The 17,836-nt window shown below is 38.8% G+C and overlaps 1 protein-coding gene across 6 annotated transcripts in view; it reads left to right on the top strand.

Moving 5' to 3' along the window:
* LOC117155147 (ATP-sensitive inward rectifier potassium channel 12) overlaps positions 1-17,805 on the top strand; it is a 42,221-nt gene extending 24,416 nt beyond the window's left edge. For 5 of the 6 annotated variants that reach the window (XM_076623262.1, XM_076623260.1, XM_033330785.2 and 2 more), the window contains 2 exons: positions 584-873; positions 1,401-2,011. In XM_076623262.1, coding sequence (XP_076479377.1) covers positions 584-873; positions 1,401-1,656 — 546 coding nt within the window. In that variant the 3' untranslated portion in view covers positions 1,657-2,011. Of the gene's footprint in view, positions 1-583; positions 874-1,400; positions 2,012-17,670 lie in introns of those variants that run through there. The other variant, XM_076623261.1, reaches the window with a different exon arrangement.
* Positions 17,806-17,836: the final 31 nt, after the last annotated feature.

Genomic DNA, 17,836 nt, shown 5'->3' with positions numbered 1-17,836 from the left:
GTTATACGTAACTATTTTTATTTCTAAAATGTCACTTGAACAGGGACATTAGGATTCTAATATATTCTCAAGGTTACATTCGAGAAAATCTTGCTCAATATTTTTAAGAAATAGTAGAGTTCTGAAAAAACAAGTGAGGACAAAAGCGAACCGAAGGCTGCAGCAGGATTAAATAAATCTTCAACTGTACATAGTTTCTTCAAAATATTGCTACGAGGGTCAGATTTCATCTAAATCCAAGGAAGATACAAGTAGCTTAATTTCTCGACATGTACATACGTACAGTCTATGGTACTTGAAAATGATTTAACAATAAAATTATTAGACAAATTTTATTGTATAGATGTACTGCTGATTTTCATACAAATTCACGTTCCTTGGAATATAATTAAGGAAGCTGAATATTGGTAGAAAATTACTTTATCTATCGAGTATCATAGAAATCACTGTACTTTGAACATTTTATATATTTCCTCGTATCGATTTCACGCTTTCACGTTTCCTATAAATACATAAAAATCTGCAGTCTGCTAATAGTTATGATATACTAATAGAAATGCAAATATTTTCATACTGTGTCTAGTTCCTGGACGGTGATCCGCACGTTTTAAATCATTATTCCCACGAGGAATTAAGAAACCAAGAGGATTATGATCGTGTATTGGAAGATATAAACGCGACCTTAAGGAAAAATCGGGCACCGAGTAAGGAAGACAGAAGAATACACAGAGAACCGTCCAAGTGTACCTTAGACTCTAGGAAGAGCGAGTCGAGAGACACGATAAAGAGATCCAGTTCTAGAACGACGATGGATCAAGTTCCAGTTATCAGCTCCCTATCGAAATCACCATCGCGACAGCATTTAGATCCCAGGTATTCAAATCTGTCTCTTCTTTCGATGTTTCTTCAGAGGCAACAGCGTTACGAGTTACAACTTTTGCGTCAACGTTTCATAAGCTGCGACACTGAGGCAAAATGTGACAGCGGATTTTTATGCAAATTCATATTTTACAAAATATAATTAGGAGGATAGAACCGAAACGTAGTCTTCGTCTTAGATAGAAAATAGTCTCGCCTACCAGCTATACGTAGAAATCTCCACGCTTTAGATATTTTTATATATTTTCTCATAAAACGTTGCATCCTGTGCGATTTTTCTATTTAAAAATTTCAAGATTTTTCACTTTAAAATTTTCTTAGAAATGCATAAAAATCCGCGGTCTGCTCGCAACGCGATCGTCTCGAGAGAAACCAAAAGCGTGACACAACGATAAATCATGGACAATTCTTAGAAATCTTAGAATCTGGCCTTCCATTTCCTTCTATTCGAATGTTCAATGAAAATCCGAAGACCGCGTTTAATTATAGAAACGATGCTAATCTGTGTTTCATTCATTCAGACATACCAAGTTCGCGGAATCCTCGGAAGCGTATCGCGAACCTTCGCCTCATCCTCTCACCTCCTCGAGGTCCAGCCTGGGAGAGAATCACAAGGGCCCGCAGAAAAAGACCAGCTTCATCTTAGGCGACGTCGAACACCACGTGATAGATATGGAGCCTATGAAGGAGTTTCCCTCTCGGAACGCGTTGGAGGGCGATTCATCCAAAACGAATCATCTCCCTAGGCACGCTGTTTTCTATCAGGAACAGGTGTAGGTGAGCAAACGTGGACCATCGTTAACCACTTAACGCACGTATTTAACGTGATATGTGTATTTGAAGATTGGATTTCACTGAATTAATTGTTTTTGACATCGATCTTTGTGGATTGAAAAACTACAGTATTTTATAAATAAAGATATCCATATTGGTTCTAGTTTGAGCGATTATTATATGCATTCAAGCTATAGTATCTTATATATTTAATTTATACGATAATTTATATGAATTATGAAAGGTGTCCATATATGTCATAAAGAAACATGTTGTGTATATAATTGCATTTTCGCTTGTTTTCCACTATACTGTAATAAATTTCCATTAATAAATAAAGGAATGATCTGTGCGTTAAGGGGTTAAGGAGTTAAGTAGAAGACTTATGAGAAGACTTATTTTAGTCTAGAGAATTTCTTTTCTAGAAGAACCGCAAGAGGTTTGATATCAGCTTCCTCGTATATATTGACAAAGAATTTTCTTCAAACGAATATAGCTGAATTGTACAGACTCTCGTACGTTTCGCTTATTTGAATCGAAAAAACCAAAAACTTCCAAATATTATAAATATAATTAGGATATGAACTAGATTGCGAAAGAAATATTTAAAAAAGAAGAATTTAAAAAAAAAGCGGTGACATTCTGAAATTACAGAGTCAGATTTTGGCGACTTCTTTCGTGTCTCGCGGGACGAAAGATAAGAAATAATCGTTCGACGATGGTTGCTGGAATTAGAAATATCGTTTCGAATTGCTGTTTGCCGTCTTTCTTGAATCTGCACGACAGAATTAATTTTACGAATTCGAAAAAATGCTTTTGCAGGTGTAATTTCAAGAACCTACGTCTTCGTAAAACAGACGAAGAGAGATGGTTTTCTTGAAAATTCGAAATTAGAGTACCCCCTTGAACGACCTGAAACGAGATTGCATTAAATCATCAACGACCCCCCTCGTTCGTTAACCATTCCACGCACACACGTAGCATTTACGTCAGCAGGCCCAGGGGGAAGCAAAAAGAGCAGAAAATCTCGGACATCTTCTAATTGACTGGATTTCCGTTCCGCTATCGATGAACCACGGGACCAAAACGAGCTAGAAGCTTTAGATTTCTAGAGGCTAAATTGCCTCGGAGGAGGATCAATTACTCGCCGGGCGATTTGCAACGATCGTGCCCTCTTAAAACAACTTGCCTTCGCCGTACAACTGGGCCTCTAAATTGTTCTAACTGGGACACAAAGACGTCATGCCGCGTAGTTTTCATACATACGCGCCGTTTAAGTTCCACTAACTGGCCAGCATCCTGCACGATTCCAACGATCGAAGTAGTACGAACTCCGCCTTTCGCTTTCTCTTTTTCGCTTCTTTACGCTTATCGTTTCTCTTGTTCCATCGCCTTCGCTCTCCATTTTAACCGGTCGTACTCATCGGCGCGAATTAAGCTATCGATGGATCGGATCACGAGGACACGAACGACTCGCGGACAAGCGACGACAGACCTGAGTTGATTTTCATCGAACAGTAAAAACGTTGATACGTAAGAGATTGGGAAATTCGAGCGACGAGTTAACTCGTCTTCCTCGATTCGGTTAGAACGAACGCGAAATTCAGACGTGAAGCTGTAGAAGACTTCTTATTCTTCTTCTTCGGTATCGCCTGCCGATATCTGCTGTTTAAAAGAATATTCGGAGGTTTACGTTACGATGTCACGCAAAAGGGAAGAAGTCGCGAGGCTGCTCCTGGACTTGTTTTGGAATGCGAAGCATCCGATTCATTCGGACGCACGGTGCTGTTCTCTCGATGAGAATCGCGGGATTAAATTGAATGAAAGGGACAATTTCTTTTACCTTATCGCCATTAAGATCGTTCTACCGTGTCACTTAACTGACGATTTCCGGGCTCGTTTAACCTTATCTCTCTGGTACACGTTCGCATCAACGAGTCGCGCACTGATCGTAATTCGCCAGAAACTTTGTTCCCGTAGCAACATGCGTTATAGTAATAAGATTATAATAAGAATCGAATTACCAAATTTTTCAACTGTGGGCAATGATCGTAGTAGCCAGAAGTGCCGAGACTCGGTGTATGAAATAATACGAAAAGTGACGTACACGTGAAATTTGATGATGATTCCAATTTTGCTTTCATTGAGTTTGGAAATTTAAAAGACAGGAAAAGTGAGTTGTCGTGTTTCGCATTTGTGATATTTAATTGCGCGATATGATCGATATTTTGTTAAAAGGAAAGATGCAATTTAGAAGATCATTGTGAAAATTAGAAATTATTCTTTCGCTTTTTTTTTCTGCAGAAAAAGAACGAATTTGTACGAGCCCTTTGATCATTCGGAAGGATATCGTACGAAGTAAGTCAGTGGAATATAACCGCGATGATTACTGAATGATTTTTTAAAGGCCAGACACTGTCTGACCTTTTTACGCAGACTGTCGTTCCTATTGGTCGCTGTGAAATTTAATCGACATTTACTGATCGTATCTCTGAATCAGCTGACATCGGCTTCGTTATCCGTCTCGCATAAAACGAATCTGTAGAAAAACTGTAGAAAAACTAATTCCAAACTTTCGCGTCCTGTACACGCGTAACACGTCTATCGAAATAATAAAATACGAAACTCTGTGGTACAAGTGTGGAACAAAAATTCAACCAAAACAAATCACAACTATAGTTAAGTTTCATTTGTTCGATAAGGATCATCAAACCTAAATTACGTATATAAACTATTTCGGTATTTCGAATCTAATACAGCTTTCACTTAACAATTACTCAAATTCTGCGTCTCCAAATTTGTATGGTTTCCCTGGGCATCCTTAATTAAAAACACCCAAATTACCATTTTAAAATCTCTCGTTTCCTTGGCTTCAGCACCATTTTTCTTTAATTGAAAATCAATAAGAGTAGGATATCTAATAAGTCTTCTCAAGAATTAAGTCGCGAAGAAACGACTGTTTTATTTGTTAATTTTATTACTGCAATTTGATGCAATTATTAAATTACAATTTAGACAATAAATTGCGCACTGGAAACTCGTCGAAAACAGCTAACTGGTTAAAATTCAACGCGATGACTCCGAATTAATCGACTAATAAAATACAAAGCATTGGCAACAGCCAAGTTGTCGCGTGCAAGAAGCTGTTCAGCTACATTTCCACGACGCTTGGAACGAAGGTAATTCGTAGCGAGGTGTACGAGGAGGCATTTCCACGTTATGATGCAACACGCGATGGCCTGAAGGGCAGTTGGATGAGCAGAGGATTAAGTGGATCCAGAGAGCCACGTAGGTTAGACGACACGACACGACAGGATGAGTTTAGTGGCGGGAAGTGCCCTCGTTATCACGCCAGTCAATTGTTTAATCTCGGCCTAACCTCTTCCCTCCTCGCCCCTACTTCTTATGCCAAGTTTCCACACATACGAGCCATGACACCACGCGAAACACGCTAAACCAGCTATCAAGTTCCTCGAGCACGTAGCTTCGTGCAAGTACATCGCCGTGTGTCCTTGTTCTCCAGACACATTTCACCTGCCTCGCAAGCTCGCGATGCATCCAAGCTGTGCACTCTTCTGTGTCTCGAGGCAACTGAGATCGAAAGTGGACGAGTCACGTTGCTCGAATAAAACGACTACTTATCTTCGTATACTTTATGCTGAAAATACGTAGCTTTTCACACGGTCGCTCTTCGCGCATTCTTCTACCGTGAAATGTTCGTTTTTGTTTCGTTGAAGCAGAGTAGGAAATTCGGGAAACGACAGTTACGAAACACCCTTGCACACAAATCTAGAAATCGAAGATCACGAACGAGTCACGCTGTTCAGATGAAATTTTTATATGTTTCGCTTCGAATATATCTCCTGATATTCTATTTTCTAGTTTCGATAGCTTTTCCTATGAAATTTTAATTTCCTATAGGTAGTAGGATATGAAATTCCGCAAATGGAAAACTTTCCAATCGTATGCCTTCTTTGTGTCTTGAATAAGTGAGAGATCGAAAGTGGATGAGTCACGTTGCCCACGCAAAATAATAATTCGCCTTTGTATCTTCCGCTTTGAATATATTTTATATCGCAGATCTGTCTCATAGTCACCCTACTCTGAAATTTCAATTTAGTCTGATTTCTTTTAACCAGCTTGACCTAAGCAGGTACCTAAAATGTGTCGCATTGTTCGCACTATATACGCTTCTTTCGTAATAATTATTTACATCTTTCTATTTGTTCGTTTTATTTCGTCCTGGCGCGCAAATATTCAAAACAGCTTAAAGTTTACGAATGTATTTTAGTTTTCACCAAGATTGCAATTCGAACAGCAAATCGTACATACTTTTTACGCATGACGAGCATACTCGTCAAAGGCAGCAAATTGAAGTAATTATTTACGTATTGAAACACTGTCCAGGTAGAACAGAGGTCTGTAATCTCACACGAATGCAAAGATGTTTCCAACAATTTCCACGTCGCTATCTTCGAGTTCAAACTCACGTAAAAAAAAGAAACGCGCGAGTATTCCTGATTATACGTGACAATAACTAACACAAGTTTGATACTTTCATAACATTTCATAACATCCTTAACATTCAATATACGTGCATGATCCCTGCAAAATTTATTCTTCTTTAACATGAATGATAATCGACCACAGCGATATTCCACTTTACGTATCCACGACCTAGTAATTAGTTGCTTGAAGATAATACGACTTTAAACCACATGACACATGGAAGATCGTGATCGGTGTTAATTGAAGGAAGAGCTAGCTCGATTGCAATTGGAGGTGTGAATAGAAACATGCAAATCGGTGTTCGCAACCTAGTGCAAACGCATAATCGGTATATCAGACCGAGGACAGTCCCAGAGAAGGATGTCGCAATTCGCGTTGCAAGGTAATACGCTTCGTCGTTTCTCTATTCTCGTGCTTCGTGCTGTCATTCTAGACGCTGCTCATTGTCGCCCAGACAATGCCTGTTTTGAATAAGAAACTGAGAGATTCGCGATAACGCGATTGCAGAACGTGACAGTAGCAATTACACCTGGTAAACCTCGGTTATTGTGGTCATTGACGCCACGGCTACTTTCTAGATCATGGAAGAAGTTTAATTGAAAGATCTTATTGGGAATTTTTAGCGCTGTAAAATTACGTGTAGAATTGTTCGTGTCTGCGATAATTTTCTGTTAATAATATTTATCATTGTATTTATTTATTTATGCGACAAGTTGCAGATCGTATACTCCTCTTTCGTAATTTACAAAATTTCATTTGTTTTACGATTATTAAAATTGTATTGCCGTTAAAATTGTCGAAGAAGCTCTATCGATACTGATCGTTTCTAACTCGTGATAAAATTCTATCAATAATATTGAATTCAATCGTGCAGGAGGGATCTGCTTGCAGATTTTATTTCAGAAGAACAGAGGAGTACGCGATTGGCTGAACGGAAAAGTAATTGACGGATTCACGGTATTTATCGTAAAGGAAATTCTTCAACCCAACCGAAGAGTACATTTTTCGAATTTAATTTTAAACGAGAAAAGAACTAAATAAGGATTAGTGAAAATAAAATTTACAATTTGAATCATACGATTCGTAGTTCAAAAATTGAAGAATCCATCGCGAATTCCATCGTAAATTTTCGCGAACAAAAGGTCAAAGAACCAAAGCGGAGGAGTATCACGAGACGTTTTAGTATCCCGACGCAACAATAAAAGGCAAGGATGAGTGTCACAAGGTGAGAAATGGTAACCTCGACGAGCCACGACGAAGACACGGGTACTTTCTAGCGGTAAAATCATTGTCAATGTTCGAGGGCGAGAAAAAGAATGATTACTTGAAAAAGAGTTTTATTACGCGCTCGTTTGCCTCATTTTCACAACAATCGTGACTAAGATAGCCGTACTCGAAGGTCGTCACACTTTTGAAACCGATTCAGCTCGTGCATTTCGATAGCAACGCGCGTACTGCACGCTTTTTCTCGTGCAATTTACGAGAAAAGTTACGAATCTTCCATGAAAACATACATACGTACGAATGAATGACGCTACAGTTATAATTAATTACCGGCCCTCACGTGGATTTCATTCAATAGTGAATCAGCTGTCCAGGAAATTCGTTAAGTCGTGAATCATGCACGGAGGCGAGTATGCAAATGATTCAAATTTCTCAAATTTCTGGAAATTACTTCAAACGTATTCTGTGTATATCCCGACTTGATTTATTCCTTCCTCTCTTAATTAATGGAATTCCGACTCTTTGATTTTCAATTTTACGAATTATCTCAAACATCTTCGATACGATTTATCTGACAAATACTGAAAATTCTGAATATTCTTAAATACGGAGGACGATATTCCTCGTTCATTCACTATGCAATATCATATCCCTGCATCTCTACGCATTCGATTAAAAATTTCAACGAGTATACGTTCGATTTAATGCAAAGAACCTGAAACGATCGATTGCACAAAAATGCGCTGTTTCAAGTATACAAATCTTCCATGAAAAGTTATAAAGAGTCGTTCAAGTCTATAAACAACGTTGCGAATCCGTGAAACTTGGATGAGAAAATTACGCAAACTGGTAACTTCCACTTGTACGATAATTCTAACGTTGATGAAAGTTTCAAATATCAATGACCTTGGTTGCATCGAATCGAGTATCTGTTATGGTAGAATATGAAAATCGATGGCCCATAGAAGGAAGATTTGGACGGATCAGGCCAGATGATGATCGTTGCTTGTCAGAGTACTGACGGCACTCATCGAAACGTCACGGTCGTGCCCTCCGGCCTCGTTGACGTAATTGGTTATTATCACGGCGAAGTGTGTCCCCCATTAGTGGATACCAGTGTACACACTGGCCCATGTTAGTGCACATTAGCGTGTACGGTGTGCACACAAGCCGATGCACCGTGTACGCACGTGCTCTGCTCGCGAAACGATCTCGCGATCAACGAAAAATTATCTAACGAGCAGCGTTATGCGAATGAAATAATAGATTGGAAGCATTGTTGAAAACCAGCCTACACGATCGAATTTTAGTGGGCCAATCATCATTGCAAATTGTTGATTTACTGAACGATATTGTCTCGTTGCTTTATTTAACCCATTGAGAATCAACGTTCCGTTGACACATCTCGTCCGAAATCTTCTCTTCGACAGCTCTGCCTCGTTGAATTATGTTTTCGTACATCGCCGCTATAAATATGGTAATTTCAAAAATTCCTATTTTTTTTCTTTCTACCTGCTTAGTAGATTCTACGATTTCCTGAACTTGAGAGAAGGTTAATTTCGAGGAAATATTTATTTAGAAGCTTCTGGCGGATTATCGGCTTCGTCCTTAATTGCTTGAATTTGGATAGGTTGGTTGATTTAAACGAGACCTAAGAAAACAATTTCAAGCGAAGGAGAAGACAATTTCAAGACTAACAGTTGTGACGACTTTCTATACCTTGAGCAACAGAGTAATTGAGAACTACTCGATTAGTATAGCCGAAAAACCCAATGCCAAAATCAACATTCATGGTTCGCGTGTTTAAATCTCATCAAATATGCGTAGCATCTCCAACATACTGCTTCTATGAATTCTCATAAATTCTTCAAGGCTTATGAATCAAGTCTGACTAACGAATCGATAACTCTGCTTCAGCCATTGGTGACGTTGATCGAGCGCAGACTTTGTGGAATTTAGACTAACTTAGTGCCATTTTCGTTGGAAACTTCCGATCGAATTTCAGTGGGACAATAACAATTGTAAATTGACGATTCGATCAACGATATTGTGAGAATCTCTTTCGAGTAATCGTTGTTGCTTTATTTCAGAAATTACGGTACTTTATCTCCGAGTGATTCAATGACATTAAACTTACGAATAAGCATAAAGTGATATATACGCGAGTAATAAAAGCGGTAGGTTTCTGAAAAAAGACACGAAATAGGAAATTTGAATAATTTTTCGTTAATAGATAGGAGAAAGATTTAGATCGATGGACGAGAGAAATTAGTGATGCAAATGTTATTCCTACTAATATTTAATAAACCAATATTTCAGCCCTTTTGCACGATTCAACTATAATATTATTAGCGATTGAGAAACTTTGGAAGTCGTTGAAACTTACCAATACCGATAAATTCCTCTACATGGCAATAACGCGATTATTTTGCTAGTAAGAGAAAGAAAATTTTCTAAACAAATTTACAAATTACAAGCTACATAATTATGCCATTCCACGTAGAGTTATACAATTATACGGTAGAATTCTGTAACCTAGAACATGTTATTTACCACACACACACGATTCACTAACATTACAGTAAATTACCGTGCAATTGCCGTAAATTAACGTGGAAATTAAACAAAAATTACTTCATTTGCCAAACGATAGACTATAAACCTTCCAATATTCGCAATACGAAATAACCCTAATTTATGAAAGAAAAAATCGCGACAAGCAGAAAGGAAGATAAAGGCTCGCTACACAAGAAGACGAGACAACGCCATAGGTCGTCAGGCAAGACGACGTTGCGAATGTGTACGTGACTCAATGCTGATCGACGATCCTCGATCTCGTTGAGAAGTAGGAGGAAAAGGCTAGGTAAGAGAGAAAATGGAAGGGATAAAGGCGGACGAGGAAGGTGCGTTGACGTCACTGGGCAAGCTCGCTGCTCGGTACGCTCGTTGGCAACGCGATTGCAGTTTCACCAGGTTTCAACGTCGACCTCGCCGCACTCCGGTCTTTTCGATCGTCGAGCAGAAAAATCTCGACGATCTGTGCGCGAAAAATCGCCGCGAAACCGTTCGAGTATCGCGAAACGGCGCGTCGTTGCAGTGGCGGGAAATTCGTAATTCAAAAAGTGACGCAGTCGATCGAACGACATCTGTGAAGCGGCGAAGATCACGTGGCCAACCGTGTCGATGACTCGAACTTGAATTTCAACGCTGTGAGTGGAAATTTCGCGCGTGTTTTCTCCCTTTTCGATTTAAATTCCGTGAAATAATCGATAAAGCCCGGCGACAAATCCGCAATTCGAGCAAGCGGGATAAGACGAGAATCGGATGGATTTTTGTGGCTGCTGTTGGTATCACTGGTTCGTTTGAAAGGTAAACGTCGATGACGTGAGGGAATGCGTTAATTGATCGGCACGACGATCGTTTCGTTCACGTGATCTACCGCGGAAAGACAACGAAACGGCCGGTCAGATGATCGATGATTAATGGCCGGCAGTACGCGAATTTTCCGACATCCGATCGCGTGTCAGCCTCCTTCCTACTCGACACGAAATCAAACCTGCTGTCGTGCACGATGCAGGTGGTCACGAAAGCTTCGATCGTCTAGAACATGATGAGTTTTTTTCCAAGAAATCTTTTCCATTGTGCAATTTCTACGTAGTATCGTAATTATTTCGAATCTTGATCTTGTTCCTCAAGTCAGCCGTTTTCCGTTCATCTTAACAATGATGTTTATCCTTCGAAGCCGAATAGACAGAGCGCGTTGTATTAGCTTCGAAGCTGCTACTCGACAGCTGTTCCTACGAGTTTGTCGATTTTGAATGTTTCACAAGTCTGATTCGTTTGTATGAAGAAATTTGCCACACCGCGTTACTGTGACGGGAGATAACAGAGATTTTCTCAAGGTTGTTCAATTTTGGTACACGTCGACGCAAAAAGTAGAACAGCCTCCTTTTTATTTTATTCGAGATATCATCGATAAACATCACCGGCTTCTTTATTCTCCGTAGTTCGAATGACAATGAACGTAACTGTATATAACACAGGTGAATGAGTGGTCTCTTGAATAGGATACATGTTGCTCCGTTGACATTTGTATTCAACTTCAATGGGAATCAACGTGTAACAAAAGTGTCAATAAAATCGGTCGATAAAAAAGTCGTTTGGACTTCTCCTATGAGAAAAAAGTACGACGGCCAAGGCGCTTTTATCGTTTTCTCTTTCGAAACGCGCGAATTAAATATCAGCTGAGTGACTAAATAATTTGAATTTTAAAATCTTTAGATTCGCTTTATTTCATTCGAATACTCCTTAAATACTTCAGAATTGAAAAATTCCAAACTTGACATCCATTTAATTAACAATTCGTTGTACTAACGGTTTTCAAGTTTTCGAACAGAAAATTCCACGCTTTTTATTAATTGCTTTTACGATACACGTGGAATCAGATATATCACATATGGTATACATGGTATATGATACTTATGATATAGATATATTTAGCATACACGTATAGTGCAATCAATTATGCTAACAGATACGGTATATTCGTACGAATATTTCTCAAGATGTCAATTTCTTCTTCTTCGCTTCTTTGTCAACTATATGGAAACCAAGCTGGATCTTTTACCTTTTACTTCAGCTCAAAATATATTTCTTGTTCCTTTGAATTCAAGAATGCAATTTCAAGACTACCAATTTGTTCCAAACAAGAAACTACTAATTATTAACCAAAAATTTAATCAAGTTGAAAGCGTAAGCTGTATGCAAAGATATAGATACAAATTTTCTGTATCGCACGAAACATTGGTGTAAACTTAACGTTTACAATTTTGCTTCTACCTTACGATACTTCTGTTTTACGATAACGCTAGAAGCTATTTTTAGGTTGTAACGTAACAAGGGATTTTGTACGTGCAAGTAAAAAAATTAAATCCGTACGCGAAGAGAGGAAATTCAGAGTCTGACAATAGAACGCAGAAGATGATCCACAAATTTATAGAAAATTCATAGAAAATTCATACGCTAAATTCAGACTCTCGTGCTCAATAATATAATTCATTATTCTTGTCCGCTAAAGAAATAATTTGCCATTATTTCGCGCTATCTACCGCTTACACGCATCGTTCACCGTTAAAACTCGTAAATTCTGCTGGAAGCACACGTTTGCCACGACGGAAATTTGAACGTCTGCTAAACAGCAAATTTCTGCAATGACAAGCCCAGTGTGTAACACGATTACCCAATTATTCGGTAAGACGGATACGGATCATCTGTTGGCGCAGATCTGCCGATCGTGCGAATTCAACCGCAAGAATCGCATCGTAACGACCGACCAAACCTAATCATCGCGGTTCGAATGCTTACGTGCGCAAGTTTCTGCACTCTCCCTACCGGAAACGTCCCTCTTCTGCTCCCGTGGCGACGATCACGCACACGATTAAACCCCACCGCAATTATTTAACCCTCGCCACCAACAGATTCGTGATATTTGTCGATAAATACCCTTTATTTTTTTTTTTTTTTTTTTTGTTTTGCTTTTCGTCGTCAAACTGGAAGGATCGACGCGATCATTAAAAAACAGGTAAAACGACAGATTCTTCGATGGGATGGTTCAGTTGTTCGTTAATAAACGACTCGAGACTGGTTTGAATGACTTTTAAGTTGCACGTTTCACGAACGAGCCGTTTCACGAAGGATATTGTTAACGTTGCAGAAGCTGGAAGAAGTTGATCGTTACAAGAGATTCAAATTCAATGATGGCAATTCAATAATCGAAGGCTAACGTACATCTGCTGGAACTTGAGTCGAGTGGCCGGAGGATTTTCAATGACAGCTTTACCATTTTTTAAAGGGTCAATTCGATCGCTTGGTAGAAGCAATCTCTTTTCAAAATTTACCTTGGAATTTTTGATTATCAGATTGTTAGCAGGTATAATGAAACTGTCAAATATAGAAAAATTAGTATTTGTCAATTTTATCGTCCCGATATACAGTTCGTGTTCATCTGCTCGAAAAGTATGTGTGTTACTTGTATAAGTTTGTTACGGCCACAAGATGCCGCAAAGAACAACTTTAAAATATTATATTTATAACATTGTCGCTCCTCTTTATTTTAGAATAGACGTCACTCCGGAACAGCCCAATTGATCATTCAATCTTTTCTTTCGAAAAACTACAAGTGTCATCGAAAAAGCCTCGTTAACGAGATAGCCTGTTACGTATTTCGGGAAGGAATTTTAACAAGATTGCCTCTTAGAATTCTTCCCATCGACCCATCTTTTTCCACTTCTATCAAATCAACTATTCCGTTGACGTTTCATATAAAAAATTGTGGAAAGAAAATTGCGAAACTGGCACGTACGATCTTTGTCATACTGTATTATATTCAAGGAATCTTTTTAATCTTTTCAATCTTTTCAATCGGTCAATTTCGGTTTCTTATTCGAAGTAGAAACGATATTCCTCTCAAACTTAGCGTTCAAATATTTGGCAGAGATTCGTGACTCTTGCAATCCTGTTAAATGTAACGCAGAATATACCCTCGATTGTCAGAAACAGTAAGAAATTTTCAAACAACCAGATATTCTCGAGAAAAGAAATTTGTGATTTTCGGTATTGTTATCGCGTGTTCCGTGAAGAATAGGATTTTTTGAAGTGACACGGCTGGAAGGTGAGGCGAAAAATGTGAACGCAGCGAGTTTTTGCGTTTCGCATCCGGCGAAATTCAATTCGCGAATAATCAACGCGTTTCGTACACGTGCCACGCGTGTTCACGCGTATGTGCCACCGTGTCAGCATTATCCCCGCCATAAGAGGAAAACGCCATGGCATCCGTTGGCACAATCTCGTGCAACGGCCGGGAATCTGAAACAGTTGCGAGTGCGACGCGCTTACGTGCGCTGCTCCAGCTGCAAAACGCGGGGAAACGTTCGCTCTTTCAATGAGAACAGTCTTAATCTTAGTGAGAATCTTTATATATATATATACTTTGTATCTCTTCCTATATTTTTATTATCCCGAAAGAGAATTCGCGAGATTAATCGTCACTCTCGACGAGAGTCGACTATGTTGGTTTTATCTGGAAATTCGCTTATGTTCACTTTGAACTTTTTTCTTTTTCTGTTACTACTTTAGAAGATACTTTTGAGTCGAAGAATTAAAAATCGAGATCGATCATCGATTTGGTAAAGTTTCGCGTACATTCTACTCATTCTTGTTCCTTGCAAAGATGTGTTTCTATCGTCGATGAATATATCGTAAATATAACGTATCCCGAAGGAATGAAATATTACAGAGTATTTGAAAACTCAGAGAGAAGATTGTCGAAAGTATATACAAAGTACGGTCGTTTCTTGCCCCTTTTTCATTAAATAAATTCTGCGATATCTGTATCAAAGTTTCGAGTAAACTTCGTATTTTTTAAAAGTATTTTTTAAAAGGCAACGAGGAATTCGACTATCGAACGCATCGATTCAGAGAAACCATCGAACGAATGGAAGAAAACGACGGGCGAGTGGTAAACAAGGAAATTACGTCCGTAATTAATCGCGTCTCCGTTCGCGTAAACTGGTTTCGTGTTTTTAGAAAAACACAATCTGACGGCCCGTCTTTTCTTTTTCTTCGTCTCAAATATAACGGTCCGAACTTTCGCTGTTCTCGCGTGGTGTAACGATTCCATTTTCGCTCCAACGTTTTATCATCAGCTCGTAAAAAGTATTCACCGTCTTTTCTTACTTTTACGGTTTAAGCCATTTACGAGCTGACAAGCGCGCGATAATAACGCATTGGCCAGGGAAATTCAGTGAATCACGAACCAGCGAGAATATAATTTATGTCATCGTGCCAGATAAGCGGTATTTATGCAGTATTTACAATTTTTCACCGTTTGTTTGCCGCGACATTTTTCGTCTCTGCCGAGATATCCGCCGTACGTACTTTGTCACAGCGCGTTGATAATATTATTTTCTGCGCGATAAAGCTACGATCGTTCGGTTCGATAAGACAAAAAAAGAAAAACATATAATCGCGACGGCTTAAAAAACGCGTCGACGAGGAGGAAGCAGTTCCCAACGAAACGATTCTTCGTTAATCGCCCGCGAAAATTCAGTTCCGTGCTGTTACGTGTTTCTCTTTATTATGATTCAGAGATTACGACGCAGATTAATCGGCAAAATCTGCAAAATAATAATTATGTAATGGCTCATCGATGGTCTAATCTGGCCAACCTCGTCCTTCCCACCACTCTTTCATACTCGTTTTCCGTCATTATCTCGTTTTCTCTCTCTCTCTCTCTCTCTCTCCCTGGTCTAAAACAATCGCAGGAATCGCGGGAATCTCGACTTCTTGTCGCTTTCCTGCACACATTCTTCGCACAGTTTTCCACATTCCTCGACGATGAAGAAGAAAATGGAAAACTTGACCTTGTTAATACACATGGTGGAAGATATTTTTATATTGTGAAATCAGAGGATTTTTCTTATAAATGTACCCGTAATTATATCGCAGGAGAACTATAACCAATTAAGTCACCAAGTTGTCGACCTTATAACGAAGCTTTTTATAGGACAAGTTAATTTTCACTCGAAAATAAGTGAAGATATTTTCATCGTGTTTGAGTCTGATTTAGAGGTTTTGCCACGAGTGGTTTTCATTCTGAATTTCTTCGATCGCTGGAAACGCGAAGCGGATTTTTTGACGAATTTGACTTTCACTTTGTCGAGACAGAAATACGACTATACGTACTTGCCCATTTTGAATGTATATCTTTATTTATGGTCTTGTCTAGTATAAACGTAAATACGTGGTGCATAGTTACGTGGAATCAAAGCGACACGAAGAAAACGAGTAAGTACATGTAATCACGTTTCTTGCTCGATAAAATTAAACGTCAAATTAATTAACATCGTGAAAGATACTTGCACGTATTTTTAGGAATTTTCGAAACGATTCTGCTCTTTTTTTGGCTCTAGTATTAAGTATAGATTAGAGTTTGATAGATTCAACTAATTTAATGAATCGCCTGATTCGAGTATTATTCATAAAAAAAAAAAAGATAATACCTGCGCTTATTTTTATCAGGAAGTGGCTGGCAGCGTTCAATCAAAATTCCGAAAAAAAACATACCATCGATAATTCCCTAAAATTCTATCGAAACCGGAAACAAGGAACACGTCATCGACACATTGTCTCGATCTCCGGAACCTTCTCGTCAGCGTGATGTAAATTCATCGGCATCCTCTGCACCTCCTTCCCTCCTATCCTTCCTTTAATCGAACAATCGAGATACCCCAGACGAAAAGAAAAAAAGAAAAAGAAATGTCGCAAAACTTGTTGTCTGAGGCCCGATGCAAACGACGGAGTTCTGTCGCGCTTTTCAACGGCCTCCTCCAGTCAATTCTATGGGAAAATACCGACGACGTTTTTCACGCGATAAAATTGACAACACGCTCGCGCAAACGAGTATAATTTATATATTAAGTCCTTTCATAAGTATCATCGTGTTGATTATTAGTGCACTGTTTATGAAAATTCATATTTTTATTAACATGACGAAAAAAATGAAATCCGAAAGAGAGATTTATTTCACTCGCCAAATATTATAAATTTCTAACTCTGTTGGTCATTGATTCTAAATTTCAACCGAGTTACATTTTACTTTAGAAATTCAAAACGCAAAGTACGAGACGACATTACTTGTGGGACGATCTGGACATTTCTGCACAGTAATTTATTAACTAACGATATTAACGTACTGATCGTACGTTATAGATCTCTCTTTTACAATTTTACAATTTTACGTCAAACAATATAACTGGTAAATTTATAGAACCTGAAGTATAGTACTAGTAATAATTTGTCACTACTGACCAATTTCATCAATGATATTAGTTCAAGATTATGCAAGACAGCTCTGATGATACATAAGAATATTGTCGTTTATAGTTGTAACGTAAATTCCTTTTGTTTCCCTATTTGATTACATAAACGGAAAAAGATATAGAGGATCCGGTCGAATAACACGTAAAAGCAGACACGACGTGATTCCATATAAAGTTTCAGTATACTCGATCAGTTTTCAAACTCGATTTTCTCGTAAACCAAGCCGAGAATAAAAAGCTTTCATTCTATATATTTTTCTTATTTTTCTACAAGTAATCGTGTCCTGCACGCTGTCACAAGTTATTCCGCCGGATTCTGTGTGTTAAAAATTATTTTGTCACAACGCTCGTGTACATTGCTCCCCATTTTAATAACGTAACGCACAAAATCGATTACGCACCGTAGGGACGAGGTATGGTGGGATTCCGCGAACGGAAGGGCGGTGTGAATGCCGGTGGAAAGTGAGAGGAAACGAAGAAACGATGGCAGAAAACGGAACTTTGCTCTTCAACGGCCGTCAGTCATCGTCGCGTGGACACCTCCAGCGACTTCATTCATCCTGGACACGGGA

The sequence above is a fragment of the Bombus vancouverensis genome, chromosome 12 (assembly GCF_051014615.1).
Source record: "Bombus vancouverensis nearcticus chromosome 12, iyBomVanc1_principal, whole genome shotgun sequence".
Taxonomy (NCBI): domain Eukaryota; kingdom Metazoa; phylum Arthropoda; class Insecta; order Hymenoptera; family Apidae; genus Bombus; species Bombus vancouverensis.
The sequence above is the reverse complement of the archived record's forward strand: the minus strand, read 5'-3'. Positions and strand labels throughout refer to the sequence as shown.